This window comes from Apiospora hydei, assembly GCF_038363865.1.
Source record: "Apiospora hydei strain CBS 114990 chromosome Unknown utg000002l_segment0_segment0, whole genome shotgun sequence".
NCBI lineage: Eukaryota > Fungi > Ascomycota > Sordariomycetes > Amphisphaeriales > Apiosporaceae > Apiospora > Apiospora hydei.
The window spans coordinates 911,901-939,391 of NW_027117361.1; the positions used below are offsets into that span (position 1 = coordinate 911,901).

Here is a 27,491-nt window from a genome sequence, read left to right on the forward strand (position 1 = left end):
GAACGGCGGAATATATTAGCCTTATAAATTAATATATTTAATCGCCGTTACCTATTCCCGATTATTAAACTAAATCGATTTCGCTTTTCTACGCCGCTCGGCGCGTATTACGACAAGTATTAACCCGATTATACTTATTATAAAGCCGGTCTCGTCGAAATTTTAAATATCTTTATCGACGATCCCGTATTTCGCCTTTATATTCGCGACTAGCGTAAACTAACCGGAAATAACTTTAAAATCTTCGTAAAAAACCCTTTAATAATCGTACCGACGATTTATTTTAATCTTTAAATCCGGGTTACGGTTAATAAAGCGCTTAACCCAGTGCTTGCCGACGCGGTCGCCGCCGCGCGATACGGTAAAGAGATTGGCCATATCTTCTATACTAGCGAAATCGGGAGGCATCCCTCGGATATCTAGATTAATTATATACTTACGAAGTACCTCTTTTTAATTAAATCTAGTTTACGTCGTTTCGGTTAAATTTCGCGTTTTAAAGTTCGGTCGTAAATTCGATAGCGTAAAATTAATTCGGGTATATTATAAGCTTTTACTATTACTCTTTAATTTATTTAATTCGCTCCGTTTCGTATCGCTTAAATTATTAAAACTATTCGATCTTCTTAAAATTAATTAAGCATTATAATTATAAAAGTATTACGCGTTAAAGTTTAATTATATTAAAATTAAATTTAAATACGTCGTTAAGTGATATGCGTCGCGTAGTAATAAACCACGTTATAGTTATTTTATAAACTATTCGGGTTATACTTTTCGTTATTTAGTTTACCGTATTTAAAATTAACGTTAAAGAACTTTTTTAATAAGTAAACACCCTCTTTTTAATATAAATAAAGTGCTTAGTCGTTTATTACGAGTTAAACGGCGTTTAAAGGTTATACGTGTTTAAAATCCCGGGTTACGACTACTTCGATATAGGCGTCCAAAGTTATATATCTAGCTTATTTATTACTTCATTCGAATAATAAAGTATTAAGCCGGATACGTTAAATCTAAATTTAATATTAGCTTCTGTGAAAACAGTAAAATGTGCGGCTTTAAACGCGATAAAGAATTTAAGCTTCGTAATGTAGTTTATCGAGGCCTTAATAAATAGCTCAATTTCTTTCGAATAAGCACGTTTTAAGGGCGAATAAAATATTATATCGAGAGGTTAAAGTAGGTGCGATAAATAAGGAGGCATATTAATAATAATAATGTTATTATCTTAGTAATATACTTCGAATTCGGTTAAAATATAATTCTCGTAGCTGTCGAAAATTAAAAAGCGGTAGCGACCCTTTATTTATAATTTAATATGTTTATTAAAGTATTTAATTTAATTTAAACTTATTTCGTTATTAGTTTATTTATTAAAAATCGGTTTAATTACTTAATCGCCCGGTAAGCTATTTTCGCGCGACTAGTTCGCGAGGTAATATTAGCCCTAAACGATTAAAAAGGGCGAAATACATTAGCTTTACGAATTAATATATTTAATAGCCGTCGACTATTTTTAATTATTAAACTAAACCGACTTCGCCTTCCTACGCCGATTAGCGCGTATTATGACGAGTATTAACCCGATTATACTTATTATAAAGCCGGTCTCGTCGAAATTCTATATGTCCTCGTTAACGATGCTATATTTAACCTTAATATTAATAATTAAGCTAAACTAGCCGGAAATAACCTTCGGATTTTTACAGAGAGCCTTTTAATAGTCGTACCGACGGTTTATTTTAGTCTTAAGGTCCGGGTTACGGTCGATAAAGCGCCTAGCCCAGTGCTTACCGACGCGATCGCCGCCGCGCGACGCGATAAAGAGATTAGCTATATTTTTACACTAGCTATTTTTAAAAGCATCCTTCGGGTATTTAAATTAATTATATACTTATAAAGCACCTTTTTTTAATTATATTTAATTTATATTTTAAATATCGGATTTCGCGTTATGCGGTTCGGCCGTAAAATCGGTCGCTAAGGGTAAATAATAAGACGACGTAGTGTTTCGCCGCAGCTTTTTAATTAATTCGGGTTAAACCGTTTCGTAACGTTTAAATTATTAAGGTTATCCGCTTTTTTTAAAATAAATAAAACATTATAATTATAAAGTTATTACGCGTTAAAATTTAATTAAATAGATCGATAATAAAAGTGTTCGACTTAATAATATATTTAATTTAATAGTAAACCACGTTATTTACTTATTAAGGAAACTTTTTAACGCCGATTTTAAATGCGGTAAATTAAATAGCGAAGGGTATAATTAAAATAGCCTATAAAATAACATTTATACGCGATAGGATATATATACTAAAAGAGGCTAATTTAATACTTTTTAAGCGCCGGAGAGCTAAAAAATCGCGAGTCCAGCTTAGAAAAGCCCTTATTATTAAGGAATCTTAGCAGCTACAGGACGAGAAGGTAAAAGGGAAGCGTTCAGCGCCCGATGAAGGTGAAAATGGTGGTTTGTCGAAGAGGCGCGCGATGGGCGGCAGGCGTTATGGTATCTGCGGCGAGATAGGTCACAATGCGCGAATATGTGAAAAGGATATAAAATTAAGCAAAGAATCGAATAGCGAATAATTTTAATTAATTTTAAACGTTATAGTTAAATTCATTTATATAAAAAAGTCGAAAAATAGAAAAAGTGCGTCGCTAAGTAATATGCGTCGCGTAGTAATAAACCACGTTAACTTTAACGTTTATATAAAACTTAAGCCTCGAATTAAACGATAAATTAACTTTTATTATTATTATATAACTTTTTTTCTTAACCTAAAAAAGCTTATCACCCTATTGAAATCATCTCCGCGAGGTCTATTCCAAGGGGTTAGTGGACAGCATATCCCTTTCTTCATGTATGCGATTTTCTCAGCAACTGAACTTGGGCAGGGATATTGAACGAAAGGCCGTCGTGATCGGGGATATGTCTTTGGAAGCCCCAGGACCGTCTTTATCAAAGCAGTCATCTTCAAGTCCTATCGGCAGCCGATGTGGTTGGGGACAAGGCACTGCCAGGGTGATGGGTCGACAATCCTTGGTCTTCATGGATGATATCCCCAGAACCTTTGGCCTAAAGAGCAAGGGGAGTCTTCCTAATAGTTTTGGGCTGAACGACGCTGTCCCAATGACGCTGCTATACTGTGTTTGGTTTACAGCACATGCATGCAAATGCTGCTGGATCGTAAGTAGCCATTCCGACCTGGGGGCCGATGAGTGATGAAAGGGACCCATGGTCAACTATAGGGGGGTAAGGAAGTCTGGTTCTAGGTGTCGTTTCAGAATAACCACCGACCAAACTGATATGCTGCACGTAGAAGTGAATCTAATAAGACTCCGGAGTAATCAGATGTACTACCTTCCGTGGGAAGATTCAATGCATGCTGCCAGCACTGTGTGACGCCCATCCGTACTGCCATCTTTCTTCGACAACAGTATACGCCGTCCGTACAGATAACATGTCAGCCTAGATACGTCGACATGGATACGTCGACATGTGTACGAACCTCCTCTACATAAGCGTCAAACACGCAATGATCCATCGGGACGCCTGGCGCTCGACGACGCCGGCGGAGTTGCCGCAGGCGTCCAGTTTCTTTGGGATCGAACCAGAGGTGTACCCTTATGGGATGCGACCGCGGACTCGCATGTACTTAAGCATCTGTTCTCGGAGCTATGTCGTGGTGCTGTCGCCCCGGTACCTGTTGCCGTAAGCGATCCGTCTTGTCGTCGCGCCTTTTTCGTACTGGGCCGGCACGGCGGCAGGGCTCTCCCATCGTCGCCCGCCTGGCCTGGCTCTGAAGGTCATGGGCACCGCTGCGGGATGCTGGCTGCTGTCGACCATGGGCATGGCCGCAGACGTGGACACCATACGCATGATCCTGTAAGTTTGCCTCGCTTTCATTGAAGTCGCTTACTCCACGGTAAACCGAGAACGCAAAAACAGATAGCCAGACCTGGGATTATCGAAAGGAGGAGCCCCGCGAGCAGGGCATAAGTCTCAAAAGGTTTCCTGCCACCGAAACCACCAAAAACACTAAAGACTGTCAACTCCGCTATCACACCCAGTTGTAGAACGACTACGTATCCCTTGAATGGCCTTTTCTGCCGATTGAAGTAAACAGACATTACTGTCTGCGAACATCTCGGATAAGGTTCGCGACTTTGCAGCTGGTGGTTCCTGGAAGGCGCTCGTTGGAGCGGCTGTGTAACCTAGGGCTGGGATCCTCCGCTGACCTGATGTCATGTTAGCTACCGTACTGGGCACGTCCAACTCAAAGGGGGCAACTGTACTGTTCAGAGTGTCCAATGCGGCGAGTACAGGCTGGGCCAGTAACAATAGCGCGAGGATTTGACCAAATCCCATCTCCTTTTCTGCCTCGTCCAGTTCGCCCCCAAATGATTCTAAACCGTACGGATACGTGACCTCAGTACGTTGGGTCAGATTGACCGTACCCCACACCAAGGTGTAGGCAAGCAGGGTGATCGTGAACATGAATGATTCCAGCAGCTCCATGTGTGCAACAAATATGACATAGAAGGTGGTTATTGCCCTGTATTTGGCCATGGACCATGGTGTACGTAGCCTAGTCTGCAGCGAATGCCGAGCGGCTGTCTCCATGGCGCACTCTAACCACGCTCTTCCCCAAAAGTGAAGCCACCCGCGGCTCCTGTCGGGGAATTGACCGAGTTTCCAGAAAAAGGTACCAACAAGAGTCAAGTAAGAGACAAATGTGTTCATGGAGGAGCCGACGGTTGGGATTTTTCTAGCTATCCATTGGCATCGAACAGGCGTGGCCGGGTGTTCCACGATCATGGTCGTGGGCCACAACGCGGCAACAAGTAGGATAAAAACAAGCATGATGGCGCAGATTCGAACAGTCAACGCGAGCTTGTTTCTCTTGAGGCGTCCTCGGAGCACCGACAGCGACATCAGGTGGACCGTGGAGCTGAGCCACGCCAGATACACGACACTGTTCCAATGATATGCGCTGAGGTCGGCGTTCACCACCTGAACATATCCAGCGACCAACACACCAATACCTGTAAGCAGCTGCTGGTCGCTGAATATGAGGACGACCTCCTCGAAGATTCGCTGCCACCGCTCATTGGGCCCCGGGCGACGTGCAAAGAAGAGTTGACGGTCGGGACGGCGCACGAGGCCCTCGGGTAGTGCCCCAAAACAGTACGCACCAAGTATCAGGGCCAGGACGAGATAGGTGGATAGAAGGAATGCCACGACTACCTGTGGACAGGACTGTGATCAGTCACCTTGCCGCAACTTGGTGAGGCTAGCTGAACTTACCCCCCAGCCCTGATATGTCCGGATTGGGATCGATTCTCGAGTAGCATTCTGCCAGCCGGGTGCAATTCGTAAACTTTGGCTCTGATATGTTGACTTGAATAAAATGCCAATGCGATCCGTCGTGGAGTCCGGGGTACATAGTCCCTGTCGCAGTAGCAGTTGTTGTTGCGGTGGGATCGATTGTACATACTACACTAGTGTACATACTGGTGACTGTAGGGAAGGGAGTATCCGAAGTATGCGAATCCATGGTCACGTACTACTGACTACCTTATGCGCTGGAAAGTAGTAGAAGTGGAATTGAATCATGAGCAACAAACAACAATGGGACAACTGTGGCCAGGGAGCTTGCCTGCCTCCGGTCTTCTTTAGGGAGAGATGGCCAATACACACAGCTGTCATCGCGCAAACAAGCCGCCGTCACGAAATATTTCCAAACGTCCGGTAGGAAACCGGAACCCAACGAGTTGATATATCCACTCGGCGCCGGAAGGTGGAAGGTACACGGGATGGATCGTGGAGGGGAAGCGCCAACCCGCCCAGTCATCCTTAGATCCAACACATGACATCATAATGACATCGCGCCCAACCAGCCTGTCTTACATCCCTACCAGACCAGGACAAACGTATTGCACTCCTCAACGCACCTAGGGTCCCTTATAAAGACTGTTTGTCTCTTCTTCCACCTCTATTGAATTCAAAGAAAGATCCTAGACATATGTAATCTTCAGGCATACACCCTACAACAACCATCCCCCTCATCCACCAAAACCAAACCAAACGATTCCACCACCACCACCTACCTCCACGATCATCAATCACATCATCATGCCCTCCCTCCACTCCAACCGCGAAGTCCACCCGGACGGCACCACAACCAACACCACGACCGACGGCTCCACCGTCCGGACCGACGACGCCTCGGCGCGCCCCGACGCCGGCCTGGGAGCGAAGCTGGCCGGCGACGCCAAGGGCGGCGTCGCGAAGGCTACGGGTTCCCTGCAGGCCGCCGCCGGCGCCGCGACCCACAACGAGAAGCTCAAGCAGCAGGGGCTCGACAAGATGCAGGCCGAGGACCAGCGCCTCGCCACCAAGCACGGCGTCATGCCCCTCGGCAGCGGCCTGCGCGAGAAGGCCTCGGGCCAGCCCACGGCCGAGCACATCCCCGCCACCACCGCCGGCACCCACGCTCACCATGACGACACCACTGCTGCTGCTACCACTGGCAACGCCGCCAACACTGCTACTACTACTGCTGGCACCACCACGAATGTGCCGACGTCGCACGGAGGGGTGCATGAAGGAGGGCACGCGGGCGGTAACCCGGTGAGGGATCAAGTTTAGACGACTTGTGACAGATGGAAGTTCTGTGGGATGCATATAGAGCGATGCTTCCTGCCAACATGAATTGATATTTTTTGGCATGCGAGAAGGGATGGTTTATGTGATTACGAGTCAGGATGATACCTTATGGGCAAGAACAGGAACTACCAGGGCGTAAGACCAGGTTAGAAAAAGAGACGTCAGCCCGTCTCCAGACTTTATTAAACACTATCTCCCTACGCCTAATAATGCTGTATTTCCGTGATGTTCATCATGCACAATATTCAAAGCTGCAGCGCTCTCCTAATCTCTAGCCACCCCCAACCTAACTTAAAGTACTAGCCTCGCCACCTGGTCGAGAGCCTCGATAGCCCGACGTGAACTCTGGGTGCCGTTATTGCTCTGAACCGTCGGGTTGCCGATCTCGCACCAATCCCGGATGGGCTGTGATAATTGTCAGTCATTTGCTCGTGGTTAAAAGGGTAGCTGTGGAATAGACTCACCAGACAACTCAAATACTTGCACCAGCTGCACGTGTTATGGCTAGTGTAGAAGTTGTTCAGAAGAACCACGAATACAACAATGATAGTGATGAGGAAGGCAGCGCGGACGAGCCACCAAGCCCACCACAGACCTTTCCTACCCTTGAAGAACCCAACGGGATTCCTCATGAAGGGCGGGAAGGCCACACTGGTAATACCGCCATTATTGACGGTCGAATAGGAAGGGCCGGAGAAATGATCCTCGCCAATCTTCTCTCGTAAGGCGTTCGGCGAGTGCAATACGCAGATACCGAGGCAAAGACCCATCAAGAAACCACCGATATGGGAGAAGTTGTCGAGACCGGGCAGGAGACCCAAAACAAAGGAAATGACAATTTCGATGACGATCCACATAAGCTCCTTGACCGGATTGGAGCGGTCCTTCCACGAATAAAGCAGGTCCAGTAGGGTGAGGGCAATGATGCCGAACAAGGCACCCGAAGCGCCTGTCGAGGAGATGCCCGTAGCCGCGAAGTTCCCGCCCATAACGAAGCCGAAAATCCCCGAGCTCATGTAGACCAGGAAGAAACGGATGGAACCAATAGCATTCTCAATCTCCTTGCCCAGAGTCATTTGAAGAAGTAAGTTGAAACCGATATGGATTATGCCGGCGTGCATGAAAATAGGAATGATGAAGCGCCACCACTGGTGAGGGGCCGGTGTCTGGTCGAGGCTGCCGCCGGGAGTTGGGTTGGGAACACCGCCGAAGCCGCACAACTCGGAAAGGGTGCACTTGTTGTTGGGATCGTTGGCATCGGCCGATGTAGAGTTGGGACACGGCCAATCGATCCTGATGGGCGAGTCCTGGATGCTGGGTACGTTGTGCATGCAGATGACATAGCGGGAGCCCATGTTGATGAGAACCTGTTGGGAGGGCCCGATCATAGGGTTGAATTGGGGCTTCGTCTGGATCGGCGTGCCTGTCAGCTGGGCAGCCTTGACCAGCTCGCCGACGAAGACGGCGATTTGGATGATGGAGAACAAATAGACCATGAAGGGGATCCTCCTCTTGTTCGCGCCTATCATGCCGATTTCTCCAAAACCCAATCGGCCTCGCCCCTTCGTCCTCGACCTCGGGGGTCCTTCGGCATCGTAAACATGGTCATTCGAGTCCATAGGAGCCAGGCCACCGGTCGAGCCAAACTTATTGGGGCCATTTGCCTGGTTCCTCAAGGGAATGTCGTCACCCACTGGTGACACATCGCCGGGCGCGCCGCCGTGGTAGCTCGTGTCCTGTGCGAAGCTCTGTTGGCTGTGGCCGCCCATCGAACTGTTGGTAGGATATACGTGGTCGTCGAAGACGGTGTCGAAAGGGGATGCGCCCGTTTGCTTTCCTGGGCCTGAAGGGTGCGCGACGGGGGCGGGTACCTGGTGTGTCGAGGTTGGGTCGTAGGCGCCGTAGTATGGTCGTGAACCGTCGTTGTAATAATCGTTGGCAGCCATGGTAGTGAACGTGCTGAAATTTGGCGCTGAAAAAAATGATGCAAGGAGCCAACAGCGGCGTGGAAAGATGCGGCTTGTTTGCTTCGATGCTGCCGGTAATCAGGTAATGTCGTATCTTATTACTGATTCCTGGTCTCCCGGGGTCCTTGGCTCATGTACTGGCCAGGTTTTTCCTCCCGTTCGGTCGAGGCAATCTCCGTACCAGTCCAGCTAGTCGGATGGCGGGCTACACTTCTGGCAATATGCCTTCGAGTTTCGCAATGACCAGGGTCTGATGGAGGTTGCAGGCAGGACACCTACAGCAACGAACAAATAGTAATGACGGCGCCTGCTGAGAGGGTTGCAGGTAAGGTGTGAAGTAATGTCCGGTTGAATTGGGACTGGGAAGTGAGTATGCAGAACAGAACAAGTCTAGCAGCAGGGTCGCTGATTAAACGAGCGTGTAGGAGGACAACAAACGAGTCGAAAAGGCTCGTTCCGGTTCGGTGCGAAAAGAGGCCTTCCTAACTTAGGAACACATGGGGTTTCAAGGCAAGAATGAAGAATACTTTTATTTGGTGCAAGAGCAAGCTGAAAGAGCGTGACGTGACAAGGTTGAATGGTTTTCTCTCGTCCACCGTACGGCCAGCAGGATGATGCACTGAGGACTAGCGGCAGACTGGCACCAACAACTGGACAGAACTGGACAGGACTGGACAGGACTGGAGGCTCGCAGGCTCGGCCTACGCACTCATTTGCCGTGCACGGATACGCGGGAGGGCTTAGCGGTGGCTCGGTCATGGACAGACACCCAATTTCTCTGGGGCGGCTCAATGTGCATTCGTAACGCGCCCGTACGCTGCAACTGGTGACAAAGGCCATTCAAGAATAACCTTGGAAGCGGAAGGCTGTTGGGGGGAAGTTGGCTGACCTAAATTTAGCTGGAGCGACAGACAGACAGGCCATGGCTCTGCAGGCAGGCAATCTCTCTCTGTGACAGACGCTGTCAAATGCAGTGTCACTCGTCAGCCAGTCAGTCCGCGTCGCCCCAGGCTTGACTTGACATACTCTCTCCAACTCGCTGCTTCCCAACCACCCAAACATCAGTACGTTGCAGCATGTGGCTTATCACATGGGCAATTCGGGGTCAGCGACGGCCTTGATTGGTGAGACAGCCCTCTCTAGTGGACCATGATGTGCTCTCTCTTTACCTCGTACAGATGTAGGCACGCATGCAAAGCCTCCCCATCCTTAGAGCTAGAGGCCTCCGTAGCCGCCAATGACAAAGCGGCTGGCACCGTGTTTTCGAAAGACAAGTCAACCGGCGTCGTCAGCTCCCGAGCCACATCGTTGCCCAAGTAAAGCAAGCAGCAGGACGAGCTGAAGGCTTCGTTATTTATTAGTTGTGGTCTTCTTCTAATTGAAACGACCTCGTGATCTCGCTGATCGAACGCACATAGCCCCCCCGCGCTACATCATACATGGCCCGCCCCCGACTTCAGGTGGTATTCTATTTAATAAAAAAGTCCATGCAGCTGATGTGAGCAGAAGATCGTTTCCATGCAAAGGGCAATTAAGGTTATCGTCCACTGGATCCTCCCCCGAGCCCGATGCGGCCCCCTTAAAAGGTGGGGGCAAGCTCAGTACGTGTTTGGTGTCAGTCTGGAACTGGTCCAGTCACCAGTCAATGGGAGCTGACCACTGGCCACTGGCCACCGACCCTACGCCCCTCGCCCTACGCCTTACGCCTGACTCCTCCTGCTTGGTACGCACTGGCAACTTGCCCACAGCAATCAAGTCTCAAATGCACATTTCGCGCACAGATACGCGCGCGCACGCCCTATGCCGCTTGCGTTGCATACTTGCTGTGCTTCCGAATCTGTCGCCCATAGCGGAAGAACAGGTAGGGGAACGGCATCATAGCCACCGTCAGGAATGCAATCAAGCTAGAGCCCCATTGGTACCCCAGCCTCTCGTACATCTGCAGTCCAAACAGCGGGAAGGCCGCTGCCAAGTTGCTTCTAGTCAGCAAATTGTCGCTGTCCAGCAAGGGACAACTTACCAGCAAATACACAGCGAGTGAACGCGTTTGCTGCCATCGCAGACGCCGCATATTTCGGATATGCGTCTACGAGGAACGTGAATATGCCGGTGAAGACCAGCAATGTTCTAGACGGTCGCCTTGTCAGTCACGTCTGTTTTACCACTTTCAGCCTAATATGACTACTTACCCCATGCCGAAAATCCCGGAACCAACAATCGGCACCATCCAGTGCACCCAGGGGAAGGTTGTCCATGCGAATATGAAGAGCCCAATAGGCACCAATACAGCACTACAACCGTCGGCGTTAGCAACCTCAAAGCCAGAAGGGCTGTAGATTGAAGAACTCACCCTGCCACAGCCGGGGGTAGCCTGAACTCGGGCTCGGGCACACCATCGTTCTGTTCCAACAGGCGTGCATAGACGCGATGCCAAAGCGGGTCCGTGGCCCCTGCCGCAAGCATGCCGATAAGGATACCCAGAAACGCAAGGCCGGTCTGCCACAGATTGAAGCCATAGACGGCCCCGAAGATCAGGTGGAACGCGCCAAAGAAGAGATAGAGAGTCCCGAGCAGTATCGCCGAGAACAGGCACAGGCAGAGACACATGGGCTCCCAGATCAGCAGTTGAAATGGCCGCAGGAGAGAAAGCCCTACGGCCCTGGCGACCGACTTGTCCTTCATCTCCATCGGTGCTTTCCAACGCTCATCTCCCGTCTCCTTCCTCAATGCCCGGGCCTTCTCTCGTAGTTTGACGGGATCTACTATCAGTCAGCGGCTACCGATACTCTGTGCAGATCAGATCTTGACGTACGGTATGTTTCGGGCGTGAATACCACAATGGCGATAAAAAGTACAAATGCCCAAATGATCGAGACCTGTTGTGTTTGGGTGTCAGCAGCGGCGGCAGGAAGCGGATTTTGGCCGGGTACCAACATAGTACGTCCACCTCCAGTTCGCATTGTAGTTAATGAAGCCGCCCAGCAGCGGCCCCAGACTCGGTCCTGTTGGCTCCTAGATCAGTCCCAACGTCGCAAATGGAGTAGGTCGTCAGAACATACCGATAAAAGGGGCTAATGCAATGATGACCATGGGCGCTTGAATCGCATCTCTCCTGAACATATCTGAGACACTTCCGCCAGCGACGCTTAAGAAGGAGCTGCCAGCAAACCCATCGAAGAACCGCGCCTAGAAGAATGATCAGGTTCACTACTGTTCGCTCGGGCTGTTCTATGAGTCTATCAAGATCGAAGTGCAACTTACCACAATCATAGTGGCAGCATTCTTGGCCACCGCGGAGGGTATAAGCCAGATCAGGAACATGCCCCTGGAAGCAGCTCATCAGCTTGGATTTGGACGTGAATCGGAAAGCATTGTTGCTCACCATGACACCAGGTAGATAGGTCGACGGCCGAAGAACTCACTCAGAGGACTCATCAATAGGGGTCCCAATGCGACTGCATGAAACGTAAGCTGGGGCATCACCAAGACCAGATTCCGATGCCAGGCATCGACTTACTGCCCAAGACGAATGTGGATAGCCCCAAAGTGCCGACTATGGTGGAAATGCCAAACTCCGGGTTCATCTGGCTGTAAGTCGTGGTGTAAATCGAGCTAACGCAAGTGCTGCTGCTGTGTCAGTATCGTCTGTATGCATTATGCTGTCCCACTTCCCCACAGCAGATGGAACTCACAGGCATAGACTGCCCAGCCCTACAATGAGGACTATCGTCCATTTACGCATGAGGGACATACTCCGCGGGCAGTAAGGATCGTGGTCTCCCTCAAAGGAAACCTCGAATGGATCTTTCTCGCGGGCACCCTCCTGCTCGTCAGGCACATCAGTATCTTCCGTATCGTCACCCACCCCATGGCCATTGTTAGAGCGGATGCGTGCGAGAGAAGAGGACGATCTCGGCCTCGGGCGAGGCATGTCTGGGCCTGCAGACGCCTGGCGTTGATCATCCCTGCGATTCACGCCGTGGAGCGGCTCGTAGAGGGCATCGCCGCCGGCAATGCTGGGGTTCTCGTCTAGTGTGTCGTTGCCAGCGTCGTTGGACTTCTTCTCCATGCTGTTAGTGTCTGGCCAACAACCGGTCGGACTTGGGACGATGGGAGACAAAATCCAGCCTCAGTAGAAGCAGAAGCAAACATATAGCAAACTAGGTGGTGTAACACTATATCAATGAATTACTGCTATCACTATTCCACCGTTCTACAACGTCACTCCCGTTGGTCCGTATAACCCGGCTAGATTCGATAGAAGACATGACGCCGTACGGGGAATATCCACCCGAATTATTAAGCCCGGGTTTACAAATCCGGCCCACTTGGGGCCCGGGTTTACATTCCTACAAATCTCAGGGATCATTTAACTTAGTGCAGCACCCACCAGATCAACAGTATATCTGGGCATAACTGGATAAATTTAGGTAAAGAAACAGGGACCGTTACGGACCCGATAGTGTGATGTTATGATTTGCAGTACCCGATAGCAGTGTTCTCGGTGCGAAGAGTACCGATCAACGTATTGTCAACTGAGTGGTACACTAGGTTAAATGATCCCTGAGGTTTGTACATACGCTGCTGATTACCTAGCACTCTGCAGGATCGATATCCTACGCCTGCGAGATCTACCCGATATTTGCAAAGCGCTTGGAGTATAACAGATGTGACTTGCGCAAGGCTAGCAAGTCTATATGCCATCGGATAGCCGTGCAGTAGTAGATCGCGCACTCTGTAGACATGCCTTCTGCCTACTTGCACAATTGACAAGTCAATTCCATGCCGGGGTCAGCTAGCACCTACGCCATGCCATACCTCATGCGAATCAGCGACACCAGTCCTGGGCTACAAGCAACCCATGGCTGCTTGGCTGCTTACCTACTCACAATCGCTCACAGGGGGCTGCCAATTTGGAAGAGATAGGTGGAGGTCCCTGACAGCTGCCAGCAAAGCGCGTCCGCGTCCGGCTGTGGGAGTGGGCGTGCTGCACTCGCCTGTAGAAGTACCTCCCGCTAATGTCTGTGCCCGTGCCTGAGGAGGTACTTGAGCTCGAGTTCCGGGCCAAGTACCTGCCCGGTGGACCCCTTAACCTGCTGCAATCAATTTGCCCAGTTTGGATTGACCAATCCAAGCCCGTCACGCCCCGCGTCGCAATTGCAGAGAGAGCACTGCGAAAAAAAATCAAAATATTCTGGAGCTGCGATGCCAGCGAGGCCCGATGAACGGCCACAGCCCACCACAGCTTGACTAACATCTGCTGCACAGCACTGAGGCCATTCAACTCGAACACGTCGAACGAATCTGGTCCGATTGATGCTGCCAGAAAGCCAATTTGTGTGTAGAGGCGAGTGAATATTGCATTTCCAAAGTCTGTGACCCGAATATGTATGTGTTTATGTCGTTGCAGCCCGCCGCGGCCGAAGCAGTCGTCAAGTCAAGTCAATCCATCGTCACTTCCCTCGAACCACCCCACATCCGCATCCCGCCTTCCCACGTTCCCATCAAGCTCCCACCGCCCTTGCACGTCAGCTAAGTTGGTGGCTAGGGCAGGCGTCTCCCATACTTTTACTCACTCTGTGCGTGCGTGACTCACTAACACCCGGAAGCTGCGAGTAGCCATATATCAGCAAACACAATCCACTCTTGAGACGCGACCGAAGCCTGAACGAAAACGACGTGCTGGTGGTGCTCATGCTACTATAGATCGACACCAGGCTCCGCAGCCACCTTCCATCCCTTCTTCCTCGATCCCACCGAGCACATCCAGGCATGGCTGGCCAACACGATGGCCCCGCGCCCGAGGGCCCCACGCGCATCTCCATCCTCGGCAGCGACTCGATCATTGTCGACCACGGCCTCTGGAAGAACTATGTCGCTGCCGACCTGCTCGCCAACGTCAAGTCCTCCACCTACGTCCTCATCACCGACACCAACCTGGAAGAGAGATACATCCCCGTCTTCCGCGATGCCTTCGAAAAGGCCGTCGCCGCCGCCAACCTCCCGGCCGCCCCGCGCCTGCTCACCTACACTATCCCACCGGGAGAGACCTCCAAAAGCCGTGAGACAAAGACCGAGATCGAGAGCTGGCTGCTGCAGAACGAATGCACCCGAGACACCGTCATCATTGCTCTCGGCGGCGGCGTCATTGGTGACATGATCGGCTTCGTGGCCGCCACCTTCATGCGCGGCGTCCCCTTTGTCCAGGTCCCTACCTCGCTGCTCGCCATGGTGGACTCCTCCATTGGCGGCAAGACAGCTATCGATGTTCCCGAGGGCAAGAACTTGATAGGAGCCTTCTGGCAACCGCGCCGTATCTACATCGACTTGGTCTTCCTCGAGACTCTGCCCATTCGCGAGTTCATTAATGGCATGGCCGAGGTGGTCAAGACTGCCGCCATCTGGGACGAGAAGGAATTCACTTTCCTGGAGGAGAATGCTTCTACCATTCTCGAGGCCATTCGCTCTAAGACAGCCGACCTGTCCGAGAGAATCAACCCTATCAAGTCTACTCTGAAGCGCATCGTCCTCGCCTCCGCCCGCACCAAGGCCGAGGTCGTCACCCAGGACGAGACGGAGGGAGGCTTGAGAAATATCCTGAACTTTGGCCATTCCATTGGCCATGCCTACGAAGCCATTCTGACCCCGCAGGTCCTCCACGGCGAGGCCGTCGCCATCGGCATGGTGAAGGAGGCGGAGCTGGCCCGTTACCTCGGAATTATGCGCCCAGGGGCTGTTGCGCGTCTTGTCAAGTGCATTGCTAGCTACGACCTCCCTACTTCGCTCCACGACAAGCGCATCGTCAAGCTGACCGCCGGCAAACGCTGCCCCGTCGATGTGCTTCTCCAGAAGATGGCAGTGGACAAGAAGAACGAGGGAAAGAAGAAGAAGATCGTTATGCTGTCCGCCATTGGCAAGACCTACGAGCCCAAGGCTACTGTGATTGATGATAGCGCCATCAGGGTGGTGCTGTCTCCGGCTACCCGTGTCCAGCCCGGGGTCCCCAAGGGCCTTTCGGTTAGCGTGGCCCCACCTGGATCTAAGAGTGTCTCCAACCGTGCCCTCGTTCTGGCTGCTCTTGGAAAGGGTACCTGTCGCGTAAAGAACCTGCTCCACTCCGACGACACCGAGTTCATGCTCAATGCCATTGGTCAACTCAACGGTGCCACTTACACATGGGAGGATGCCGGCGAGGTCTTGGTGGTGTCCGGCAAAGGAGGCCAGCTCCAAGCCAGCGAGGAGCCCCTGTACCTGGGCAACGCCGGTACTGCCTCTCGGTTCCTTACCACTGTCGTCGCTCTGTGCTCTCCCGCCAAGGCGACCTCCACCATGTTGACTGGAAACGCCAGAATGAAGGTGAGGCCCATCGGGCCGCTTGTTGACGCACTCCGTACCAATGGCGTCGAGATCAAGTACCTTGGTCAGGAGAAGTCTTTGCCCGTTGAAGTCAACGCTGCCAACGGTTTCAATGGCGGCGTGATCGAGCTGGCCGCTACTGTGTCGTCTCAGTATGTCTCATCCATTCTCATGTGCGCCCCGTACGCCAAGAACCCCGTCACGCTGAAGTTGGTTGGCGGCAAGCCCATTTCGCAACCCTATATCGACATGACAACCGCCATGATGAAGACCTTTGGCATCACCGTCACCAGATCCGACACCGAGGAGCACACCTACCACATCCCCCAGGGTGTGTACCAAAACCCCGACGAGTATGTTGTCGAGAGCGATGCTAGCTCCGCAACTTACCCGCTGGCCGTTGCGGCCATCACGGGCACAACTTGCACCATCCCCAACATTGGCTCCAAGTCATTGCAGGGAGATGCTCGTTTCGCTGTCGATGTGCTTCGCCCCATGGGATGCACTGTCGAGCAAACCGACTACACAACCACTGTCACTGGACCTGAGCCTGGTACCCTCAAGGGACTGGACTATGTCGACATGGAACCTATGACGGATGCTTTCCTGACAGCTTCCGTCCTTGGTGCTGTTGCATCAGGTGTTACCAGAATCACCGGCATTGCCAACCAGCGAGTCAAGGAATGCAACCGCATTGCTGCCATGCGAACCCAGTTGGCCAAGTTTGGCGTGGAAAGCGGCGAGCTGGAAGATGGCATTGAGATCACTGGCAAGAACTACCAGGAGCTCACCGAGCCGGCCGACAACGTTTTCTGTTACGATGACCACCGTGTCGCGATGAGTTTCAGTGTCCTGTCTGTACTGTCGCCCCAGCCTGTTACGATCTTGGAGCGTGAGTGTACAGGAAAGACATGGCCCGGCTGGTGGGATGTCCTTGCACAGTCCTTCAAGGTGGGCCTCGCTGGCATCGACGCAGAGCCCGAGCACGAGACCGCGAAGAAGCCCGCTGCCGGACCATCAGTCTTCATCATTGGCATGCGTGGAGCTGGAAAGACCACGGCGGGTCGATGGATGGCTAACATTCTCAATCGACCTTTCACGGATCTGGATGATGAGCTTGAGCGCAGGGCTGGAATGACCATTCCTCAGATTATCAATGAGAGTGGCCGCGGCTGGGAAGGATTCAGGAAGGACGAACTTGACCTCCTTGCGGACGTCATCAAGAACCAGGCTCACGGGCATGTCTTCTCATGCGGTGGTGGTATTGTGGAGATGCCTGAGGCGCGAAAATTGCTCCAAAACTATCACCGCAATGGTGGCACTGTACTCCTCATCCAGCGACACATCGAGCAGATGATTGAGTACCTGATGAGGGATAAGACACGGCCAGCATACTCGGAGCAGATCCGTGAGGTGTACGAGCGCCGCAAGCCGTTCTTCCAGGAGTGCAGCAACTACGAGTACCACAGCCCATACCTCGCCGGCATAGATGAGGCACCGGAAGATTTCAAGAACTTCGTATTGCTCATTTGCGGGCAGAGCAAGCACTTTGAAAGGATCAAGCGGAAGCGACCGTCTTTCTTCGTGTCCCTTACGGTGCCGAATGTTTCAAGTGCTAGCCAGGTCATTCCTCGTGTGGTCGTTGGCTCTGATGCTGTCGAGCTCCGTGCGGATTTGTTGGAAGATTTGTCACCCGAGTTCATTGCTTCACAGGTTGCTCTGTTACGTTCGCGTGCCAAGGTTCCTGTGGTATTCACCTTGCGCTCTAAGGCACAGGGAGGCCGTTTTACCTACGAGTCAGAAGACGAGCTCCTGCCCATCTACCGAGCAGCGATGCGTGTCGGCGTCGAATTTGTTGATGTCGAAATGACCCTGTCGCCGGAAACACTCGAGACAATCACGCAATCGAAAGGCTACACGCGCATCATTGCATCTCATCACGACCCCGAAGGAAAGTTGTCCTGGAAGAACGGAGGTTTCCAGGCATGGTACAACAAAGCACTGCAGTATGGTGATGTTGTCAAGCTGATAGGCTTCGCTAAGACAACGGACGATAACTTCGCGTGCGTCAAATTTCGGCAAAACATGCTCGCCGCCTACGATACGCCAATGATATGCCTCAACATGGGAACCATAGGGAAGTTCTCGCGCATTGCCAATGGCTTCCTGACCCCCGTCTCTCATCCCGACTTACCTTTCAAGGCTGCCCCAGGCCAACTCTCGGCAGCCGAAATTCGAGCTGGTATGGCACTCATGGGCGAGCTCGAGGCTAAGCAGTTCTATCTTTTCGGCAAGCCCATCTCGGCTTCGCGATCTCCAGCTCTTCACAACGCTTTGTTCAAGACAGCAGGGCTTCCGCACACGTACCAGCTGAATGAAACGGACGACGCAGCGTCGGTGAAGGAGCTCATCCGCTCCCCGGATTTTGGTGGAGCTTCGGTCACGATACCGTTGAAGCTAGACATGATGAAGTTGGTAGATGAAGTCACTGATTCGGCCAAGATCATCGGTGCCATCAACACGATTGTTCCAGGTCCCGATGGAAAAGGGGGAGTACGGCTCGTCGGTACCAACACAGACTGGATGGGAATGGTCTACACGCTCCGTGGCAAAGGCGTGATGGCTCAGGATCCAACAGCAACGCCGTCGAGCGCTATGGTGGTTGGGTCAGGAGGCACCACACGCGCTGCCATCTTCGCCCTCCACTCGCTCGGGTACAGCCCCATCTACATCGTGGCACGTAATACCAATGTTGTAGAGGGACTCTGCACATCGTTCCCGGCCGACTACAACCTCGAGAGCCCCAAGGATGCCAACCAGGTCAAGGTTCTACCGACTGTGATTATTAGCACTATACCAGGCGACAGACCCATTGACCCAAGCATTGAGAGCGTTGTCAGCGACGTCCTGACTCAGCCCAAGAACTCGAACCACAGTCACGTGCTCTTGGAGATGGCATATAAGCCCACTGAGACGCCCTTGATGAAGATAGCCCAGCCCGAGGGCTGGACCACGATCCCTGGTCTCGAGGTGCTTTGCTCGCAGGGATACTACCAGGTAAGCCATCCGCCCCTCGCCTCTACGAATAATCCGTTCCATCATATTAACAACCGGATTAGTTCCAGCTCTGGACCGGCATTACGCCGATTTTCCAGGACGTCCGCAACGCCGTCCTGGGCACTGAGTCTTGAACATAAGTACCGTAGCATCATCACTGAATCCAATTATTCCAAGCTTGAATTGGCTTTTACAGACAGCCTTAGTAATATGATATGCGTTCTTGATCCAGTAAGTGGATTATCTCTTGTATGATGACTTTCCGGGGCTTCGTGACTCTAGTTGTTCAAGCCTAAAGGCACTGTAGTCACCACGCTCTTCCGGTAGCTAGCTATTCCGTTGATGGCAATTATCCCACCATAGTCAACTATTCCATCGACATGTGTCCCGTCACCAGGTATGCCGTCAGCCACAATCATTACACCGTCGGCGGGTATTCCATGACGACGTATCCCATGGCCACCACGTATCCCAGACACCAGCCCCTTCAAACGCAGACATAGACATTCTCTGGAGACTTGCCATTAGCAAAACAACTTAAGACTATGCGGTTTCGCGATATCTACGGACCGCCAGAAGCTAGCACGAGAAGAAAGGTCGAGCGAGTAGCACGAATCACGACCAACACAGGCGGGCTACGTCACTTATCCGATTACGGCGTCTCAAGCAACCGCCAGATCCTATCATGCGAGCATGCAGTGACGGGAAAGGGGGCGAATCTCGTTTGATCTGTCTACCAGTAGCATGGATACGATATACTACAGTGCACCGCCATGAGTCCAGCTTGTCCGTCCGGCCCGGCAAGATGTGGCAAGTAGTATCCTGCTCGTCCATGGGCTGGCTTCGTGGCTACTGGGCTGTGTGCATCGAGTGACAGGATGGCCGAGTTGGGGTCCACGAGTCGTCAGTCGGTATACTGTTGCTACTATAGATAGATACTGTACGTAGTAACATATCACCTTGGGCTTGGAGGCCTCGGTGGTGGTGGTGGTGGCGGAAAGTTGAGTGGTGCATTGTTCAACGAACGCCCTGCTGTAAGCGAATACGTGCCTCCGGGCAGCAAGGTTGAGTATGCAGAGGAGAGGTCCGCTTGGACGGTGTGCGGCGTGTATGTGGCATCTTGTCGGGTGTATCCCCGACAGCTATATCAAATCAGGTTGGAGGGTTGGCTGTGGTGGGTATTCGTCGGCAATTCGGAAAGAGCTTCAGGGTCTTGTTTTTTCTTTCTTGGCAAGGGTCCAGCTCTCACCTCACCTCACACCTCGGCATAAATGTCCAACTTTTCTTACTTGGCTGGTTGGGCAATGAGGGGGATCAGGCACTTACGCACATGGGATCGGCAAAGAGAAACAACATTTCGGGCAGAGATACATGGGGAAAATGCAATGCATGCTAGCAGGATTTCCCTGTTTTCCCATGGCGGATTTCACGGGATGGGTGATGGGGGTTCGAAAAAAAAACATGGAATTCCCGTCAGCTTCAGAGTTGCAGTACGGTAGGGCTTCCACATTCATATTTTGCCACCGCAAATATAGGGCACCACCATGGGTTCGTACCCAATAGACCCAAGAGATGGACCGGCAGCCCGACGGGAACCATTGGAACCATTGGGCCACGACGAATGAGAGCACAACATATGGGAGGCATGTGGGATGCATGCCACGATGCATGCACCACGCACATAGCCATGGTACACTAGTTGAACCGAGCAGGGCTATGTGCTAACCTTAGAAGATAGATACGGCGGAGAAGGAGAGAATGACAAGTAAGTTGAGTGAGATCTGTCGTTCCTGCATCTCCGTTTCCAAGGCCGGGGGCTGATATCTCGGGATCTGATTGACTGCTTGGTACAGAAAGATGTGGCGAATAAAAGAAGCTATGGCGTTCCTTGGCCTTATACAATGGGGCTCGAGTGAGGCTTAGACACGCGAGCACTACCGGCCGGCAGGCATCGGCAGATGGGATCTATCGAATGGCTTTCAAGCAATCCCACATCTTGTATGCGTGGCTAGTAGTAGTCACTGTGGCTTGTTGATCCTGTTCTGCTTCTGCTCTCATCTCTCCTCCGAGGCTCCAGATGACGACGAACCGACAGTCAGGAAAACAGAAGCCGGGGACATGTTCCGTCTGCCGTTTCCAGGCCAAGTGGGAGGTGCTGTAGCCAGGCTTTGCTGCTGCGAGGTTGCATCACTCTTACTACCCAACTAGTGCTAGCTCGAGCCAGCCGCTCGTGAGTCGTGCTGCGTGCTGCGTGCCTCGCTCGCTGTCACCGTTCGTCCTGTCCGGTTCATAAGCCGCATCGCACGTATGTATGTAACCTGTGGGGTGCGTATGTCAAAAGCTGTTGCTTCCGGGACTAGTTGCTAGTAGTCCTGGTATCCCAAAGACCCCAAAACCTGTCGAGAGGTAGGAGAGGTAGTACTGTAGCAGTATTGATAGAGATTGATACCACCTTGTCCGTTTGATATGGGCTCAATACTTCCGTTACGTCTTGGGTTCCATTGCATGTGCAATATCCATCATATCCCTCCATCTATCCGTTTATGCTCTCCAGAGTTTTCCAAGTTCGACGTCAGACAACAAAGGAAGGGATCGGCAATGAGGAAAAAAGACACGCACTACAAATAGTACAGTGAATAAAAGGAAGCCAGGAAAAGTGTTCAACCCATACAATGATTTTTTTATGCAGAATGACACACATTTCCCCCGATCCAGCCTATCGCAATCGGACCTGGTAAATTTTGGGGGGGGAGGGAGAGGAGATAATGATAGAACAGGAGACCGGGGTCCCCCGCCGCCCACACCACCCAGTGACACCACCCGGTCAATCCACCTGAAGCAGGTAGAAAGGAAGCTGTCCCGATGCGGCAGGGATAGGCAGAGCGCGAGAGACAGCTTACCATGCCATGCATCGGTAGCCATGTTTAGTCGTAGATTACAAAACCTTTACACACAACACCGTCGTCACTCGGCCAGCTTGCCAGCCGGGACAGGGCACCAGCAAGTAGGAAACAAAACCAAGGAGGTGAGGGAAAAAAGAGAAAGCCATGATGGCATGTCACGTTTTTCGGGGATGGAAGCTCCGCCAAATACATATGGGGGATGGGCCGGACAGATGGGCAAGTCGCACTCGATTCCTGGCCATCGCCCACAGTAGCAGTAGCATTAGCATTAGCATTAGCATTCAGGGCTGGCTGGCTGGCTGACGGAGTGGGTTTGTTGCTCAATCGAGAAATCCCATCATGGATATGTATGTGTATGGACAGGCTACTACTAGACAGGTAGCCAGTACATAGTATCGCATTACATAGCATGCATTGATACGGAAGCACACATAGCCATCTGCAATGTTGCTGGTCATCTGCAATTACGCGCACAAGAGACAGAAAATTTCAGTGGTGCAGGTGATGTCAGTGGGATGGCTCGCCCATAGTACGATATGAGCTGTTTCACTCGTCAATTTCTCATCTAACCTAAGCTACTGACTGTCCTGTCCACCATTGTACCGCGCCCAAGCTCCCTCTCCCTGGCCGATGCCGATGCCAATGCCAATGGCTTGCTGCCCCTCCCTACCCTCCCATCGCCCATCGGCTGTGACCTGTCCCTCTCATTACACCAGCTGAGAAATCGAACATCCCATCATTACCACCGTCATCAGCCATTGCGGCGTTTTTGTTTTTGATCAGGTCATAATTCGTGATTCCACGCCATTCTTTTTTTCTTCTCTCTAATTTTGATGTGCCAGCTGACCCGTATCCTACAGTCGTCCGCCAAAAACTTCTGTCGTGATATACTATAGCGAGTATACATCGTGATACATGATAAATATACAGGAGAAAACAAGAGTCATTAGAAGTACAAGTTTTTTTCAAATCCAAAATTCCGCATACGCTGTCGTTAAAACCATTCTTGGTAACCCATGTCTATATTCGAAGGTTCGATGCCGATGGAAATGACATAGGACAAAACGTGGTCTTGAGAGGGACCTCCCCCAGATAACGCCCGCTTAAATGGATGAAACAGCCTGCATATCCAGATGAGGTGGACACGCAAAGCAAAAAGCAGCAAAAGAAAAAAGAATAGTTATGATGATATACGGCGCCCCATTTGTCAAAAACGGTGCGCGTGTGGTGGTGCAGTGCGGTGCAGTGCGGTGCAGTCGCTGCAGTGCGGTCGCTGCTGCAGTGCATCCCAACAAAATGGTAGGTGGTCGGATGATGTCGAGCTTCCATGACGCTGGTACCACATCATGCTGCATTGGGCCAGCGACGGGGACCAAGGGAAGTGGTCCCGAAATGGAAACGGGCACGGGTCCATGAGACGGCCATGAAGCAATCCAGCCGCCTATGATGTAGGTGGTGATGCTGTCTCGCACCTCGATTCAGGCGGCGAGAGGGGGGTTGACGTCATGCCCGGCCAAGCGGCCGCCCAATGGAAACACTCGCTCTCGTCCCCCTTCCAATAGTGGGAATCCAAGCTTCCCCCAAGGTTCCAGTGGTGATGAAAAGCCCGAGCTTCTAGCCGATCCCTGCCGCCTCCGGCTAGCCCGCGTCACGCCCTGCAGCAAGTCCCTGCATATTGACGTTGAGCCAGAAAATCAGGGTCTTCTGTACTTCTCCAGAAAAAAAGAAGTACAAGCTCCGCTGACTCCACCCTTTTCCAGGATCTGGCACACTCGGCCGGTGCTGGATCGCTGGAACGCTCTAGAATCGTCGCATGGTGACTGGCCATGCCCATTATTCAGAAGCCCATTCACAGGGCGGATCCTCCGCGACGGCGGTGCTTCCCGGGAACTCCACGTCCGGATGGCACACCCGGTAATGTCTGGTGAGTGCATCGGCGCGGCTGAACGTCTTTTCCTCCGTGCAGAGGTTGCAGCGCACCTTTTGCTTGCGTGCGTTGTGAATCGTATCCTCATGTCTCGTAAGATCGTAAGGGCGCGAAAACACCGTGGCGCAAGGCTTGCCGGTGCTGGGGTTGATGCGGTCGCAACGGTGGGGACCAGCCTGGCTGCCCAGTAGCGTATCGGGGACACCTGGTGAAGACACCGCCGCAGAAACGGCACGGGCAGTATGCAGCGCATTCGCCTGTCGGTGTCCCTCCCTCTTGTGCTTCTGCAGCAGTGCGGGAGTCTCAAACCTCAGCGTGCACCCGTGGTAAGTACAGGTGTAAGTGCCTCCGTCAGCCGTAGTCTTAGCGGGTCTTTGCGGCGTAGACATGTTGGTCATGTCAGATCCGTTGCTGTCGGCCGAGCTCATCCTGGAGAAAGTGGAGACAGACGGGGTAGCCTGCTGCTGGTTCGGGCGAGAGATGAAAGGATACTGCTGCGGTATTTGAATGCTGGTGGGCATGCTAAAGTTGAAGGCGCTCTGCAAGGCCGTCTCGGGGGCTGTGGAGAAGGCGTGGCTCTGCTGCGGCGCGGGCTTGGTCATCTGCTCCATGTGGAAGTTGTTGGTCTCCTGAGGAGGGAAGAGCGGGAAGTTCGAGTCATCGCTGTCGTTGAACTCGAGCATGGCGTCCTTGGGCGAAATGGTGTTGGGGGTTCCCTGCTGCTGGTTCAAGGCGTTGCGCGCAAGATGCTGCTGCAAAGCCTTCGCATCCTGCTCTTGCTTCACCTTCTCGCGTTGCTGCTGGGCCGAGCTGATCCGGACCTGCTGCGCCTTTTGTTGCTGCTGCTGGTTTTGCTGCTGATGCTGCGGCTGCGCAAAGTCGTTGAGGGAAGGGGCGAGGGGCGAGCCGTGTCTGAATGGCGAGTGTGAAGATGACGAGGTAGGCGACTGAGTCGCGCTCAGGTGCTGGCTGTTGGCAGCCTGAAGTCTCTGCGCGAAGAGGTCGTTGGTGGGCGACATCGCTAGCTGGCTCTGAGCCGCAGGAGATGCCGACGTGATGGTGAAGCTTGGGCTGTACAGCTCGTCGCTGTAGATGTCTGTCATGGTCCGGTCAAGCTTGGGCATGTTCGGGTTGTTGCCGTAGGCTATATCATTCGAGAAATCTTGTAAGCAGCTGTTGTCTTCATGTCCGAAGAAGTGTGAAGTGGGATTGAGATCAAGCTCGTCAAGGAAATACTGAAGGGGTATCGAAGATTCCGAGGAGGTCTCACCATTCTTTCGCCTCCGTTGAGTGTTTGAATCCTCAGGCTCGTGATACGATGGCGTGGCGGGTGAGTCACCGCCTACCGTCGAGCCCGAGCTCGCCACCGACCTGGCGTTTGATCTCGTACTGGACCCAATCGGGGAGAAGTCGGGAGCCGGGAGAAGTCGGGTATTCGTTTGCTGCGGCTGCGAGCCAGACATGTTTGGTAGACCATCGGCCAGTATTGTTGTGTCGTGGTGTGTGTTGCCAAAAGACTGCTGCAGCGCTGTGTAGAAGGAGTCGTTGAGAGTCATGGGCTGCTTGCCCAACTGGTAGGAGTAGTTGCCATCTCCACCCGCCGTAAGATCGTGGTAGCCGTCGCTGGTCGAGTCCGTTACGGCGATCTGAGGATTGGAGATGTTGGCGTTGAAGGGCGACGCTGGACCATTGGACCCTAAGGAGGACAGGGACGATTCGCGCTGGTGTCCTAACCGGTGGGCAGCACGAGGAGTCTGCTGCTGCCCCTGCAGTAACCAAGAGGGCTCGGAAGGCATTAGGTCTGGCACTTGGTTCAGGCTGTTGGTGTTGCTGTTGGCTGCGGACTCGATCGACTCGGACGTCAATGAGGGGACCTTGTTCAGCTTGTTAATGTTGTAGTTGCCACGGGCTGGTAGGCCTCCGACGAAAGGTGTGGTGGAAAGTGGCAATGATGTGGCGTTGGAAGTTGTCGTCGGGAAGTTGTTTGTGTATTGTGTCGAGTCGTCGAAGGTAAAAGAGGACTGGTTGTGGTGGTGGTTATGTAAGTGGTTCGTTCTCGAAGGAGTATAATGTTGATGAGCAAGCATCATTGTGTTGTGTGTGGGTGGAATGATGTCGAATATATCTGGGAGTCGGATCTGAGATCTGGAAGGAGGATGGTCCGGAGGGAAGACAAAAGAAGGTTTCGGGTACTCTTGTAGACAGTCGGATATGAATAGTACAAGTACAGTAAGGAGGTAGCTCGTGTTCGAGATCAAGATGAGTGCTGTTGTGTGGGGGTAATAGTTATGAGTATTGGTAGTAGGAGTAGTAGGAGCTGGATGTAAGTGGTGTAAGTGGCGTGGCGATTCTTTTATAAAAAGGGTCCTGGGTAGAGGGAGCTGGCCGCCAAGTACCGAAGTACCCTTTGCGTAGTCGACAGGCCAAGCTTGGAGAATGGGCAGGGTCGACCCTTGTCCGGGTGGGAAAAAAGAAAAGGGCCCCTCGAGATAAAAAGCCGATCTGGGTAGGGCCTGTCGCTTTGGTGGGTACTTGTATCCTCTACGCACTCGACGCAACGTCAGGTCCAAGGACGGTACGTATCTTCTTTGAGGGCCCTGAGGTCATGTGGTTCACCCAAGCCGCTCCTTGGTGATGACTCTTTTCCCTTTGTCGGGCCCTCGCGCTTCTCTCTGCCTCTCTTTCTGCTGTGCTTAGCTAAGTCTCGTCGGGGTTATGCCGCAAAGCAAAGCGTCGACTGCTACTGGTAGGTAGTCGTCAACTGGCCTCGCGGTGTTTGTTCCGGGTGAGTGGTCGAGGAAGGAAGGACTAGGCAGTAGGTAGCTGTGGTCAGCTCGATGGCTTTGCTTGCTGGATGTGGAAATGCTTGCTGCCTGAAGAGCCCATATAAGCAGATTTGCCCAAGATGATTGTCAGATTATTTATACAGATCTATCTATTGACTCTTTTCTTCTATGTCTCCATCTCTTGTCTGTATACATGCACCTGCAATGCGATGCGATACGATTGAAGCCCTCCGGCGCAGAAGCAAATTGGTGAAATGTTACACTCACTTGCACACACACACACATTTTCCTTCGTTCAATTCGGGGGATCTGGGCTGCTGCGTGACGTAGCTTGCAGGGGTCTTTGGCTCGGCTCTGGGCGGGAGCGCGACGAACACTGACGGAGTACAAGCTACCTCGCACCCTCCCAATGTCGACATGGGTACGACGGCATCCCCCACCACCCGCCCATAATCACCCAATCAATCCGTCATGCCGTTATTGACCCATCTCCCGCCAGTGCCAAGGGCTTTCCCACCGTTTCCGTGGGCGGCCTGACAGAGAAACAGAACTGCTTGGATGGATTGCTTGTGTAATCTAGCCCGTGGCCCGTAGCCCATAGCCCGTCGAATGTCCATGGTCCATCTGGGTATGGCCTACCAGACCACCGTCTCGCTGTCTCATACTGTGGCATGGCCCATGACCGTATGACCGGTCCATCCGCCGGCTGTGTCTCTCTGCATAGGGCGTCCATACCTCGGCAAGTCGGAGAATACGTCAGTTAGTTTCTTTTATTGATGATTAGGTAAGTACGTAAGTATACACAAAGACACTGCCAGT

At 52.1% G+C, this 27,491-nt stretch overlaps 6 protein-coding genes across 6 annotated transcripts; 2 read left to right on the plus strand and 4 right to left on the minus strand.

The window, feature by feature from the left end:
- Window positions 1-3,682: 3,682 nt before the first annotated feature.
- On the minus strand, window positions 3,683-5,564 carry PG997_000275 (uncharacterized protein; the record flags this gene model as incomplete). The annotated part of the gene is made up of 4 exons (XM_066804590.1): window positions 3,683-3,890; window positions 4,152-5,254; window positions 5,315-5,458; window positions 5,505-5,564. The coding sequence occupies 4 exons, from the start codon at window positions 5,562-5,564 to the stop codon at window positions 3,683-3,685; spliced, it is 1,515 nt and encodes a 504-aa protein (XP_066674363.1).
- Window positions 5,565-6,142: 578 nt separating this feature from the next.
- PG997_000276 (uncharacterized protein) lies at window positions 6,143-6,658 on the plus strand (the record flags this gene model as incomplete). Its single annotated transcript, XM_066804591.1, has 1 exon — window positions 6,143-6,658. One exon carries the CDS (start codon window positions 6,143-6,145, stop codon window positions 6,656-6,658), a length of 516 nt encoding a protein of 171 aa, XP_066674364.1.
- A 318-nt stretch (window positions 6,659-6,976) lies between these two features.
- On the minus strand, window positions 6,977-8,622 carry PG997_000277 (rhomboid protein; the record flags this gene model as incomplete). Its single annotated transcript, XM_066804592.1, has 2 exons — window positions 6,977-7,081; window positions 7,141-8,622. Coding segments are annotated over 2 exons (1,587 nt in total), but the record flags the coding sequence as incomplete, so codon positions are not given.
- Window positions 8,623-10,441: 1,819 nt separating this feature from the next.
- On the minus strand, window positions 10,442-12,712 carry PG997_000278 (major facilitator superfamily domain-containing protein; the record flags this gene model as incomplete). The annotated part of the gene is given in 11 exon segments (XM_066804593.1): window positions 10,442-10,608; window positions 10,664-10,770; window positions 10,833-10,934; window positions 10,994-11,379; window positions 11,578-11,645; window positions 11,703-11,800; window positions 11,813-11,829; window positions 11,905-11,968; window positions 12,026-12,098; window positions 12,161-12,267; window positions 12,336-12,712. 11 exon segments carry the CDS (start codon window positions 12,710-12,712, stop codon window positions 10,442-10,444), a joined length of 1,566 nt encoding a protein of 521 aa, XP_066674366.1.
- A 1,703-nt stretch (window positions 12,713-14,415) lies between these two features.
- On the plus strand, window positions 14,416-19,190 carry PG997_000279 (3-phosphoshikimate 1-carboxyvinyltransferase; the record flags this gene model as incomplete). Its single annotated transcript, XM_066804594.1, has 2 exons — window positions 14,416-19,056; window positions 19,119-19,190. 2 exons carry the CDS (start codon window positions 14,416-14,418, stop codon window positions 19,188-19,190), a joined length of 4,713 nt encoding a protein of 1,570 aa, XP_066674367.1.
- A 4,602-nt stretch (window positions 19,191-23,792) lies between these two features.
- On the minus strand, window positions 23,793-25,976 carry PG997_000280 (uncharacterized protein; the record flags this gene model as incomplete). Its single annotated transcript, XM_066804595.1, has 1 exon — window positions 23,793-25,976. One exon carries the CDS (start codon window positions 25,974-25,976, stop codon window positions 23,793-23,795), a length of 2,184 nt encoding a protein of 727 aa, XP_066674368.1.
- Between the last annotated feature and the right edge of the window lie 1,515 nt (window positions 25,977-27,491).